The 14100-nt window shown below is 41.3% G+C and overlaps 1 protein-coding gene across 6 annotated transcripts in view; it reads right to left on the reverse strand.

Annotated features, from left to right (window-relative positions):
* EFCAB5 (EF-hand calcium binding domain 5) overlaps positions 1-14100 on the reverse strand; it is a 38884-nt gene that overhangs the window by 3990 nt on the left and 20794 nt on the right. For 5 of the 6 annotated variants that reach the window (XM_072026154.1, XM_072026153.1, XM_072026152.1 and 2 more), the window contains 12 exons: positions 13237-13336; positions 12296-12579; positions 11711-11849; positions 10465-10533; positions 10233-10325; positions 9593-9807; positions 8197-8353; positions 4589-4878; positions 3547-3719; positions 2588-2816; positions 1689-1841; positions 386-489 (listed from right to left, as the gene is read on the reverse strand). In XM_072026154.1, the coding sequence (XP_071882255.1) occupies positions 386-489; positions 1689-1841; positions 2588-2816; positions 3547-3719; positions 4589-4878; positions 8197-8353; positions 9593-9807; positions 10233-10325; positions 10465-10533; positions 11711-11849; positions 12296-12579; positions 13237-13336 (2006 nt within the window). The remainder of the gene's footprint in view (positions 1-385; positions 490-1688; positions 1842-2587; positions 2817-3546; positions 3720-4588; positions 4879-8196; positions 8354-9592; positions 9808-10232; positions 10326-10464; positions 10534-11710; positions 11850-12295; positions 12580-13236; positions 13337-14100) is intronic. The other variant, XM_072026156.1, reaches the window with a different exon arrangement.

Below are 14100 nucleotides of genomic sequence, written 5' to 3' on the forward strand. Positions count from 1 at the left end.
AGTTGAAGGAAACAGATAGTTGAAGGAAATGAGATACATAGCCAGGAAAAAAAAAAAAAAAGACAGATTACTGTAAAGAGCTTCACTACAGGCTCTGATCCTGCAAACCCTTCGCAACAGATGCAGAGCTTGCTTGGCAGCTCATCTGGTAAGCATTAAGTTGGAAGTTAAGTTTTCGCAGGCCTAAAATTAAAGAGAAAATTCACCTTACCCCTTCAAAATTCAGTATCACATCAGCATCTACAACAGAAGCCTCAACAGTGAGACAACTACAGACAGATAGTCTTGTAGGGTTGCATTACAATGGGCTTTACACAATGTACATCATGCAGACTAGAATCTAGGAGCAGAGGTAACTGGCTAGATTGCAGGTTCCAGAGCCTACCTTAAAAGGTTTTCTTTTCTGAGGAAAAGAACAGCAGAAGTATGAATTTCTTTTTGTCCTGTATTATCTGTAGTAATCATTTTACGTAGAGCATAGTCACATGTCTGTCGGAGAGAAAAGGGACATTTAGCTGCATCCAGGAAAAGAACAGCCATTTTGAAGCTTGGAGAGGGCGAAAAGAGTTTATTTCTCAAAGAAAAACTCCTATGTATATTCAAGTGAAATGAGATGGTTTAAAGACATCTCCCAACAATATCTGTTTTTATTCCCAAAGTCTGTTGCTCCAGATGCATGAAGAGTGTGCCGTGGACCTCCCTCAGACTGACTATTTAATCCATCCCCAGGCTCTACACTGAGGAACACCCACAGGCCAATGAAGAGGTTTTCCTTCTTTTTCATGTCCTATTACAGCCCCCTTTCTTATATTATGTTTGTGTCAGCGTGCCCTGAAACATGAAAAGCACAGAAGGGAGCAAACAACCTGGCTATCAGGCAGTTAATAAGGGGACAGTGCAGAGCCTGGAATGACAACAGAAGGCTGCCAGCATAAACTATACTTATCAGAGGAAACAGATGAATTATGGCTTCAGCTGATGTCATGCAGACTTTGTGGTGGCATGGGATCAGTTCTTAATATTGCATACACTTTCCTTCTCCTTAACTCACTTGTGGACTGACAAGGTTCCCAGGGTTTGAGTGCCTGCTGAACAACTGGACTATGATCTGCAGGGACGTGGGCTGCCTTTACAGGCAAGTTAACTGGGAGCAGCCATTTCCTGAGTCAAATTTAGGTCTTGACTCCTGACATCAGTTCAGAATGAAGAGGTAATGCATTAGCTAGGGCGTTCTTTTTTTCCACACCATAGTTTTAACATGCACAGTATCCCCACAGAAGAGCAGCTCCCTCTGTGGAGGTTCCAAAAAGCTGACCTTTATCAGGCATTGCAGGCTAATCACCTGGATGGATGGATGGATGGGGGTGGGGGTTTGCTCTATTGGTTGCTATGCACCTGTGAGCACTGAAGTAGGAGAATATTTCCTTGTCTGACGGAGAAAGGAGATATGCTAGCAGTGCTGTTGAATTGTTTTCCATGAAAGGCTGAAAAGAACAAGTGGCCTCCTTTCCAGAGGGAACCTTTTGATGCACAGGCAGACACAAGAATCTCAGGCAGCCTTCAGTTTTGACAACACCAGCACTGGGAAATCATATACAGCTAGATATAGCATGTCCCCTCACTAAAGTAGTCCTGTCAGCCCCGCATACCTGCAATTAGCATAATTGCATAATCAGTAAACTACATACCTGATCTTTGCCAGGCTCCACCAGGTATGTAGTAACAGCGTGGATGCTGGAGACTCTGGGATACAACCAGTCGAGTGCAGTGAGGGTCATTTGCAGAACGTTTTCTAGTGCGCACACATGATGGTAGGCTTTGCTGAATGCAAGGGAAACTCCCTGTGAAAGCAGAATGCTCCAAATGAGCCAGACCTTTCTTTGGGGAAAACGCTGGGGAAACATTCATGTGGTAAAATGAAGCAAAATGGTTGTAATAAGTTACTTTAATTGCAGCTTGCAAAGGTGAAAAGTGACTGCGATATCTCCCTTATCAAATAAGGCCTTAAGACTCCAGAGCACCCAGGTCACAGCCAAGTACTACAGTAGTCAAAATTGGTTTTAGTGGTGACTGATAGTCAAATACACTGATAATGTTGGCTTGCTGCGCTCCCTGCTGCCCAGATGATGCATGCACAGTGAGGCTGATTCTAAAGAGCACTGCGTAACAGCATCTCAAAGAAATATGGACTGCTGCTGCTTATAATTAACCCACCATGTAAAAAGTGAGGTTTCACACCACTTTATACAAACAAACACAAATAAGATATTTAGAGCTTCAGTAACTAAAAGCTACTACCTTTGGGCTTTGCACAAATCTGCAAATGATTTACTAGTCAGGTCTGCAGAAGTTCAAATAAATTACTGATGAGGTGATAGCTGACAATCAATTACAAATAAGATGCTAATCAGTAAGATATTGACAAGCTGCTCTGCTCACACCAGTTTTATCACATACTGTAAAATCACATCAGTTCTTTTCTGAGTTGTACATCTTATGTCTATGCAGAGCAAACCTAAAAAATGCAAATAGTCTCCATCCATTTTTTTGACGTGCAGGATACAAACTGCTTTCTGGTAGTACCCACCTGGCAGAAACTGATCTCATGGGTCAGAAAGATGGTTTTCTCACTCTGGTCCCGAAGAGTATCAATTCCTAGAATGCCAAAGACATTCCAGTGAGCATCTTGTAATGGCAGTACCAGGAGTGAACCTCTTCTCTCCTCAACTGGACGGTCATAGTTCCAGAAGTGGATATTTCCGTGGAGCTGAACTCTTGGAACATGGATTGGTTTTCCCTCTTCAACAGCTGCAAAGCTGAAAAATAAATGTACGAGCAGGTTTGTTATGAGTATCAGAAAACCATTAGAAAAACAATAAATATTGCAGCTTTGAACTCTTCCTGCTTTTAAGCATTAGAGAAGGAAGGTTTTAGCTCCTTATTCCAACCACACCTAGAAATACCACATTTACCACTTGCATCCCAAAGACAGTGGTAATAAATAAGGCACTTTTTATTCTTAAGACATTGTAAAAACACCAACTAATGAATATAATGAAAAGGAATTCAGAAGGGAGTAGCTGGTACATTTTATAGGTCAGAAGAAGCAATATTTAAAGAAATATGTTTATCTTATGGAAATAAGAACTAAAGAGGTACGAAGGCTGTTTTTACTGTAAACACGAAGGAAGGGAAGGCATTGTTCTCAAAAATTATCCAGTGGATGTAACTGCTGTAAGGACATTAATTTTAAAAGAAGATATGTAGGCCCAATACAAGACATTTGCTAAGGGATGAGATTTATTAGACTGTGAGCTAATCTCCCCAAGGAAAGGAGCAAAATCCCAAATAAAGCAGTTCTAAGTAGAGCATGCAAAGCATAAGGATATCTGTATGATAACGCAACATCCACAATGGTCCCTGAGGGAAGTTCCTCTCTGGAGTACTACCAACTTCTGTTTTCAGTGCACCCCAAACCACTTCCAGGCACCCCTGCATTCCAGATACTTTCGGGAAGAAGGAACAGTTCTTTGTAGCTTTTCTTACCTTACTCCTTTCATGTCTTTGTACAGAATCTGGTTGAGAACATATGGAGCATCATCTGTGGTACACGCCACATAGTGTAAGAGAATCTGTCCCCGCTCTGGTGAGAGCTGGTTCTCTTCCAAAAGGGCAATATACGCACTGATCTTCTTGTTATCCCCGTGGGCTTCTGCATCCTAGCAACCAAATGGTTCCCATTACATTATGTACATTAGCCACTGGCCATTACGCTTATTTCATGCACTTATCACTCGTCTCACTTATGCTGACATGCTCTTCTGGGTCACTGATTTTGGATGTCAGGCACCAACTGTGTGACTTATACATGTGCATGTCGTGGTTGTGTCTGACTGGCATGCTCTCTTACAAGCAAAACCACATGGTATTTAGATTCTTAGAGAGAATGTATTTCTTTTTTTCCTGCTTCTAGCAGGGAGCAGTTCATCTTAAACTAAAAGCTAATTGTAAGATGGGCCTGAGCAAAACTACTGTGAATTTCATCTCCAACAGGAGATTCCTTTGGAACAATCAAACAAATGCCAGAGTTACTACATTTACAAAGCTAGACAATTTTGTAGCAACGTTTGAACCACTTTGAAGGAAGTGTTTATGTGGGGAATACTTTAATGTTCAAGATAAACATCCAGACCTACATCTGCAAGTTAAAAATGAAACCTTTTCCACTACAAATTAACTATCTGCATCCCAAACCAAGTCTGGTGTGTTTAAGAAACACCAGAACTGAGGATGGATTTCCAAATTTGATCCTAGTCAGCTATTCAAAATTTGAGATGTAATTATCCATGAAAGGCAGTCTGTGTTGGCAGAGCATGAACAAGAATTCTTTTATCATTGATCTGACCTGTGACTCTTTCTGTGCATAACCATTGGCTCTTCTGAATATCAGCTAAGAGCAGAAAGCACGGGAAAAAGAGCCTTAGGCCAGCTTCTCCTGCTACCTGTGAGTTCCACTCGAAGCACCAGGGTTTGAAGTCAGTGGCACAATCCTTACAAAAAAGACTCTCACGCTCCCTGGGATGCACACCTGGGAGAGGGCCTTAAACACTGCTTTGTAAACAGGTTCCATGCTTGCTCCGCTTGTCTCAGCTGCTTGCTGGATGTTGTGCAGCCATTTCCTCCTGGTCAAGCTTTGCAGGCACTCCATCCAGCTTCGTTCCACACTCATAGTCAAAAATTCCACAATGTTAGCAATAACTTCATCTTCATTCCCAGTGAACTCAGAAGCCAGTAGCTCAAGGAAAGTCTGGAATGCCTCTGGGGAGAGCTTCTCCACTCTGCTAGACTGTGGGTAACGTGAGCTGAAGTGGCTTTTTGCTAGTAGAAGAAACAAAAAATAAGACAGGGACAATCTGTGTGAATAATATGTTTTGCATTTCCTGTGCAAACTATGAATCAAGCCTTAAACTGGTTCTGGGTGAAGCGCTTCAGCCTAACCCATCATTCTGGGTTTCTTCCAGCTATCGCCTACAAGTGGGTTGTCATCATGGGAGGTAATCTTCAGCTTCAGGACTGGCTGTACCTTTTCCTTTAGATGCCTGTGTTCTCACCTACTGAGAAAGAAACCCACACACCATTGCACCTTTGCTCCTTTTGAACCTCTACAAGATACCTAAACAATGAAGGTCAATTAAAAATACAAAAAATCAGAGGTATCTGTGCATCAAAACCAAATTTCCTGGACACATGGGGTTCTGGTGGGACTGGGGTGTAGGTAGGCATGCTGCAAACAGCAATAGTAGTTGAGACCTCACAGGAAAATTACTCACCTCTTCCATTAAAAATGTGAAGGGTAGATTTTACAGATGATTTCACAGATCACTCATATACCTGGATTTTCTATTACATACCATGCTTTCAGTCATTATATTTTTCTTTCAAGACCTTCCAAAGTAACTATCAGCCTTTCTTAATTACCCTTCTTAGGTGCCTTTGATGAAATATTGAAATAACATTTATATTGTGCTAAAACTTATAAATGGAAATCAAAGAAACTTAAAGCCTCATTGAAGTCATGCAGAGGATGGGACAACAGTGCTCTGGAGTCACCTGCACTGCACCAGCAGATGTAGATGTAGTGCGAAAGAACAAGAACAATCTTCCTGGGTTTAGAAGAATAAATTAGCATGAGAAACACCTGAACAGAGAACAGCTGCTGCCTATTAGCTGCGAGGGATTGAAGGAATAAAGATCACTGTGTGATCACTCTGTGAGGCTGCTTTTTCCTATCTTGTACAAGGTTGAGGAGTGTAGCCTTGCCCTGTCCCCTTCCTCATGTCCTAGAGACTGCAGCTGAGCTGGCCCAGGTACCAGCCAACCATCTGCAGTAGATATCTGGCAGAGTTTTTGCTTGGTGGAGGAGGAATGCAACAAGGGTCAAATTCTAAAGAATCACTTTCCTCTACCTACTTTCTCCAGTTCACAAATTTCCAGTTTGCTCAGGGGTCCTAAGACAAATGGGTCTCCTCCTAGCCTTGTAATCCTAACAGACTGAGCATGAAAGAGTGAAATTACCACATCAGTTTCTATTTAAGTGTTAGTTAAATCAAAGTGAGATTTTCTGAAGCAATCAACCCCTGTCCCAGCTGTTCCAAGACCCAGTGTTGCTCTTCCCTGTGCTACAGCTCCAGACTCACGGGGGTGCTCTTGCACAACCTTTCAGAGCTGCAGGGTGGCTCCTTGCCTCGGAAACCTGGGGTTCATTGGGTGCTCTGCCCACAGCCGTGCTTGTCTGCTCACGCTCCGGGCAGTGCCTCTCCTCAGCGCTGCAGTGACTAACGCTTTCATCATTTGTTCTGCATCCTGATTTCAAATCCTGTTGGACCCGAAGAAGTAAAGCAAACGACAGATAGCTATTCATCACGCCACACCCTCCTAGCAAACTAACCAAGCGAAGATATACAGGTAGAAGAAGCGTGAAGTTTGCTGTTAGGCAGGGAGTATTTTGCGATCAATACGTACAATGGTCTATAAAGACCAGAGCAGTAGAAAAAGCTTTGATTAATGACGCACAAGAACAGGCAGGAAGCTACCCTGGCTGCCTCTCAGCACGCTGCCAACACCAGTGTTTATGGGGGCTGAGAGCCTCCTCCTTCCCCTGCAGAAGGCAGTGGGCATTTTATCACTAGTTTTACCTATAGCAATAGCAAATACTAGCAGGCCTCAGTCATGGTGGAGCTCATTGTTAATGCTGTCTTATCCTGCCCATCATCTAAACAATATTCAGTATTTTTTTCATGTAATTTTTGCTTTCTGACCAAACTAGGATGAAGAATTTTTTGATGGTATAAAAATGTTTGGATTTTGACCTTCACCTTCTCTCTTTGAAGAAAGAGATGAAGAAAGACAGATGAAGCTGAACATGCCATTATCAGTTCTTTCTTTACTGAGCCACAGCATAATGAATTATTTTTCCCATTATATCTGTAATATTACACTTTCCACTTACAAGGAAAGCAAATAATTCTACCCACTTTTCAGTCTGTGCTTTCATCCAGGAAAGTGCAATGTCTGTGAGCCTCTCCTCCAATCTGGCCTGTTCCATGATGTTGAGATTATGTTGAAGCTGCTAGAAATAGTTTTATGTTGCTTGTAGGTGGTATTGATTTTGCTATACTATCTTTCTATTTATTTGTCCTTTAGTTTATAAGCCTTTCAAAGAAGGGATTATGTCCTTCCATATTTCTGTAGCAGGTTCTGGCACACTTTGAATACAGCAGAGCTGTAAACTGACAGTTTCTTTGGCTGTGCAGCCTGGGGACAACTAACTACAGCATGCTGGTGCACTCCCCATCCCACCAGCTGCCTCAGATGAGCTAAAGAATAGAATTTGTTGCTTGCCAAAATGAGCCTTTTTCAGTAATGCGTGGCAGAGTGAGCCACATGCAGATGTTCATGCAGATGAATAAACCTGTCCTCTCCACCCAAGCACACATACAGACATGTTCTTAATTGCTAATACAGTATTTCAGAGCACCTGATGCCCACGTTTTAATATGTATGAGGCTGCCAGACAGGTCCAGGTGAACCTGCTGCACTTCTGTCTGACCCAAGCCTATTCTGTCAAGGACCAAAATTGCTAAGTTTATTCAGAGTAATGAACCAATAGCAAAGTGAGACTCAAAGCTGCTATCTAATTCATGAGAGCTGTGCAACAGTGTGGGATTACTAAAGGTCATCTGAGCCCAATAAAGAAAGCTGGAGTTCTCTGCTATGAGATACACTCTGTAGTAAAATGTAGCTGGATAACATAGCCAGATTAAAAGTGTGAAACCTGTCCTCAGGCTTTAGTATTTTTTTTTTCACTGCCATATCACAAGTAGATATTGCACGTTACAGTTGAAATAATTTTTCAACATATCACTATGTCATGAAAGCACTGAGCTTCTCTCTGACAAGGAATTGCTCTCTCTGGAGCGTCTTGCAGTGAAGGAAGGGGTGGAGCTCTCTATTAACAAGTAGGTCAGGATAACTGTTCCTTTTCATTTTGTACATCATGCCCTGTATGCTTATGACTGCTTGCAAAAACAAAAAAATACTGGTGCTCGCCAACAACTTCATTAGCACCGTCCTTGAATGGTTTAAGGCCTACTGTGTTAACATTGTACTTCTCTCGGAGCAGAGCCATTTCCTTACCCTTCCTCAAGGCCTCTTTTTCCATTCCTTCCTTGAATGTGCTTAGAACAGCATCCACCTCTTTCAGGTCCAGAAACCCAGATGCATTCTTGTCCCACTTTTCAAAAAGTGCTCCCAAAAGCAGTTTTCGATGGGCCAAGCGAGAGGTGCGGCGAACCTACAACAGAGAAAGAGCTGGTCTTTGAGAACTCCTGGACACTGGAGCTCAATGTCTACACAAATATGGAAACTGCAGCAGTAGGCTGATCATAGCCCCTGTGTGTCAGGCCAAATCTATGTAAATACATAGCTCAGACCTAGAGATGAATCGGTAAACCTGGGAGATTGGAAACACTAAACACCGCTGACAATTTTATCAGGTAGAATCAGCTCTGCAGAGGGCATTTCCCAGTAAATGAATGAAACCCTTGATGGGCCTGAGGCGAGATCAACTCAGGTAAGTGGAAGTTTCCCAGAATACAAATGTCTTCACAGCAAGAACTAACCAGAGGCTTGTTAGTAATACCCAAAGATTTCACAGTTTTTATTTCCATACATCACTTTTGCTGGCACTGCCCTGAAGTGTGTGGGCTCCGAGGAAACGCATGTGCAAGTTGTCCTTTAAAACCAGTCTCTGCACAGCATACAGTGATAAATGGCTAGGAGTGGAATTGTCTCAAAGGCCAAAATACTGGCAGCGTGCTGTGCTAAGCATGAGGACAGTAGAGCCGTCAGATCCAATATCTCATCCAAATTAGGTCAGCAGCGCAGAGGGAAACTAGAAAGAGGTCTGAGAAAAATGCAGCTAGAGAGGCTACTATGGACAGACCCACCATGAAATCCATACATATACACATATATTCTGAAGTGATACGGGGCAGCCTCGTGCTGTGCATGAGAATGTTGCTGAAGGGGAATGTATTTTTTCCAAACACATAGCAAGAACACCTCGTTCCTTAAACGCAAAGAAATGTGCACATTCGCATATACCCATGCACATAAGCAAAGCAGAATGTTGAAGGGTTGTTTTAAAGCCCTCCCCAAAACATCCACAACCTCATATGTACATGCCAGCATAGTAGGTCAGACATCAGGTTCTTGGCTATTATAAAGGTGAATAAGCAGAACAGAATGTTTTGAGTTCTTTCACGGTTAACTATCAACCTGCTGTCTCACTGGTTCCAGACATAGAACAGACAGACAACCTCCTACAGGATGAGTCTGTCAGCACTGCTAGAGCTAAGGGCTAAGGATGGTGAATCCATATCAAAACAAAGGGGCAGAAACAGAATGCAAGGCTGCAAGTGAAAAGCTCTGCCAGCAAGAGATTAAAAGCTGACTTTGTAATTGCCTTTAGTTGTTTGCTTGTTTGGTTTTTTATTTTGTTTGGACTTGGGACCAGCAAATCAATATTTACCTTTTCTAGTTGTTCAATTTTTGATTCTTCTGTCTGTTTGTATTCTTCTTTGATAAATTCAATAAGACTCTTCACAGTAGGCAGAGGAATGTCTTGACCAACAAATGTCTCCAGGAGTTGAACAAATTGTGGCAGGTTGAGGCAGTGTTCATCAAAGGCACTCCTAACACGAGATGTACAACGGTTCTGAATGTCTGCCATGATGGGACATAAGTCTGAAAGGCAGAAAGCACAGTGTGTCACAGGAAGCCAAATGCTGCCCTAAAGCCAGCCATGTGACAGTGGCAGTCCTGAATCCTGTGCTTCCTAGGCAGCAAAAGTATGGCTAAACACAGACTGATTCCATGCTGACTAAAGGCCTTAATCTGTTTGGACTTTTTAATGTGCTCTCTTCAGATTTTTGTTCCAGTCTAGCACGGATACAATCATACAGTGAGGTCAAATCACTGAATACAGGTGAGCCGAAATTATTGTTATGGAGAAAGTAGGCTGTTGAGAATATGACTACACTGCTCTCTTATCTTGAAGCCAGCCTTAGCAATCATTGTTTATATTCTGGACAAAACTCAGCTCACAGCATGTCTACAGACTCTGCCAATCTCCATGTGCCAAGTGAAAATACAATTTTGTAACCAAATACCTGCAAATCTGGTGTCCTCACAGATCCACTCCTCTGGAATTCTCTCTCCATAGCTGCTATACTTGAAGCTTAGGTCAAAGGTGAGAAGGTCACCTGATGAGACAAAATAGAGTCTGTAATGATATAATCTTTTAAAACAAGCATAAGGTACAGATATACTAAAAGCTGTTAAATATATACACAAAAACTATAGTTTCTAAAGCAGGTGAAAAGATCTGACCTGAGTACTCACCTGACCATGGCAGTTCAAACTCCTGGCCAGCTTCAGCCTGAGAATCCTGTCTGTCTGAATAAGCTGGACCTGCAATTTTAAAGAGAAATCTTCTGTGAACCAGAGCTTAATAGTCTGACCAGCCTGCTGATTAATATGTAAGATATACCACCATGTCTCTGGAGCTACTCTTGTTATCAGTAGCTATTTACTGTCTGGAAACACCGTGTTCCGAAATTCACCTGGTGACTATTACATTTCTTGAGCCCAGCTACAAATAATCAACCTTAACAAGAGCAATTAGATAGCTTCTTTTCCAGTGCAGATGCAAAATGATATTCAGACTTCTTATTTCTATCTTACTCTCAAAGAGTATTCTACTACCACCCCATCATTTCTGTGAGAACAGAGCAGGTATCTGCTCTTAAGCTGGCAGTACTGCCTGCCCCAAACAGTGCAGGGTGTGTGCATCCAGGGACTGGCTGAGTGACAGGCTCGTGCTGTGCGCTGGAAGTTAACCACAGAAAGCTGTAGGTTCTAGTGGGCTGCACTATCAGCTTTACAGTCCCTTATGTAAGAAGTCTGTAATTAGGCTGCTCTGGCAATGTAGACCCAGTTCTTGCAGTTTTAAACTGTGAGATGCAAGAGCGTATTAACAGAGCACTAGCAAGGAAGTTGGTCCTTGAAGTATGTTTAAGAAAGCACCTATTATGAAATATACAGTTGCCCAACAACAGCCTTCCTAGAACAGGCCTGTGTATACACTTGAGAAGGATGGTATTCCTTTGGAGACACAGTGAGAGATTAAAACAAAAGTTTCCTGCTGCATGATCCAATAATATATCTCCCTATGGGCAATCACATTCTAAAGATTATTAAAATAATTTCATATTTAATGTTCTTAGGCTCTTGTCTTGTTATGGTAGTATTACAGAGTGAAACAGAACATAATTTCTCCTTATTACAAAAATGCTGATGCTTCAGAAAGTCCCTACTTGAATTAAAGTGTCTGCTCAGTGCCTTGAATATAGATCAGCAGCACAGTGCCTCACCTGCTGTCCTGTGGGAGGAACACTGAAACCCCGACAGAAAACACCATACTGAAGAGACACCAAAGCTTTTAGTCTTGAAAGTACCAAAGCTTTTAGCCTTGTCTATTCAGAAATCACTCACATGATTGCACTGGTTTTGAGATGGATTAAAAACACACCTACAGGCGTATGTTTAAAAAGATTAAGGTCTGCCACAATAAAGGAGAACCCTTTACCTTTACCCTGGTCTTGCAGGTCCTCGTCTTGCAGTCTTGTCTCTGAGCTTGTCTGCTGTCCAAACTGGCCGCTGTGTTCACTAAGAGAACTCTCTTTCCTTGCAGCAGTTTCTTTCACAGCCTCTGCAACTGGAGCATCCTGTTTTGAAGCAATGACATCCATGTCTGCCACAACTCTGTCTTCAGAGGTCACATTCATAGCTTCAGGTGTTGGTCCTGGAAGTGTGTTGGTTGCCTCTGCAATCCATTTGTCCCCCTCCCTACTAACTTCCCTTCTAAGACAGGTTCTCTGCTCAATATATGGTATTTTTTTCCCTATTTACTTCTGTAGCAGGTTCACTACCCAGGCTACATTCTTCCTCTGTCTGTTTTTCAGATCCAGGTTCATCTCTACTGAGATTATAATCAGCAAAGGCTGATCCTAGCAAGATCCTCCTGTCTGCACTTGCAGACTCAGTTTGCCTCTCAGTTTTGGTGTATTCATGGAAACTGGTTTTCTCACAATGTATTACATCTCCATTCAAATCACTACATTCAAAATCAGTGCTTTTCACCACTGATAGTTTCTTAACCTTCCTTTCTCACCTCAGCATCACTTGATTCTGCTGCTTGTTTTTCTTCCTTAGAAATTCTTCCAGTCTCAGCTTCACTCATGTCCATTTGTTCAAGAGGACTTTCACTGACACTAGTGCTCATTTCATAACTGCCTTGGCTATTGTCACCTACAGGTTCACATGGTAAAATCTCTCCCTCGGAAATCTCTGCTTGAGACAAGACTAAATTTTCACTGAGTTCCTCACAAACTTCCTGGTCATGAAGGTCTCCCCAGAAATCTGCAAGCTCAATCTCTTGCAGTTCAATTATTGGCCCTAATGTAGAAAAAAATAGGTAAGTTTATAGTTTGCTTGGGTTTTGTCCTCTATTATTGCAAAAGAAATAAGAAAAAAAAAAAAAAAAAAAAAAAAAACAAAGGTATTCCCTAGCAAACAGAAATTACAAGTACCTGCTGCAAACATGCATCCCAGAAAATCAAAACTTCAGAATAGTATCTTTGCTTGCAAAGTACTGCTCTTTATTGTCTATTACACCGTGTTTCTTTTGAAATAGTTTTTCATAATTCTCCATACTAAAACTGAAAGCTGTAATTTGCCTTACATTTGATCCCACCAATTAATTAATAACTAATATCTTAAAGATACTTTACTTTCATGTAGATGATTCTCTGTTGTTTGTTTTTCTTTCCTTTATTATTTCAAGTTCCAGAGAAATTTTAGTGGAAACAGGAAATTAACTTCTAATAATGCACAATAAGAAAGAATTCTTTTGGGAATGTATGACAGAATCTTGTAGGAAGGAAAAGTTTCGGATACTGAAGTATTTCTGAACAGTTTGAAAAACATTTGCAAATTATAGTGCAAAGGTCACAGCATCCTTTTAGGTCCATTTTGTCCATAAAACACATATTAACTAGACAAATCCATATGACCTAATGTTTCACCTACAATTGGAACATCCCATATACTTACACTGTCTTGGGTTACAGAATCTCCTCTTAGCACTCATGGGGCTTCTGTCATAGAATTCTTCCAGCAGGGCAAGAATTTTTTGTCTGTCTAAGAGACCAACCTAGACAAAAATATTACAATTACTGGTTCTGGATTTTTTTCTCTAGTTCTTGGGACTTGAATCAACCTTTGTAGCACTACAAAGGAACCATATATTAGCTAAGAATTACATGTGGCTAAAAATTATCCATTAGCAGAACATCAGAACAAATTTCAAAGAAATCAATTTATTTTGTAAGGACCAAATTTTCTTCTCTGGGTTAGCTAGGACTCCTCACGTATATTACTTTGCAAGCACATTCTTTTGCATATCCTTGACAAATTGCAGTTAGATGGTTGTGACTACTTCTGGCAAATGAGTTCTGCATATAAAGATCAAAGAACCAACATTTCATACTATCAAGATAAGTATTGATTGCCTGACAGTACTATGGAAGATTTTCACTTATTGTGGGCTGTGCTGTATTATATTAGTAGCTGCACGTTGTGGTTTGGTTTTGTGCCCCATCATTTTCATTGAAGCATTATGTATGGGAAAATAATTAGTTGAAAAATCTAAGCTATTATTACAACTTCCCTGATTTCCTTTAAAAATTCATACACAGATGACCACAGAGGTGAGAGAGGCATCAGTAGTTCCAGTGCAGAGGCAAGCAGAGAGTTTATTAAATTCTTGTTGCTCAGTGTGAGTGTGTAGAGACAATAAAACCAGGAAAAGACAATGAAATGGGTCATTTCCAATCAGGAAATTGTGAGCTTTAAAAGTAAAGCAAATCTAAACAAATGCAAATTTTCCATTTTACGATGAATTCCTGTTGTCATTAT

This window comes from Anas platyrhynchos, chromosome 20 (assembly GCF_047663525.1).
Source record: "Anas platyrhynchos isolate ZD024472 breed Pekin duck chromosome 20, IASCAAS_PekinDuck_T2T, whole genome shotgun sequence".
NCBI lineage: Eukaryota > Metazoa > Chordata > Aves > Anseriformes > Anatidae > Anas > Anas platyrhynchos.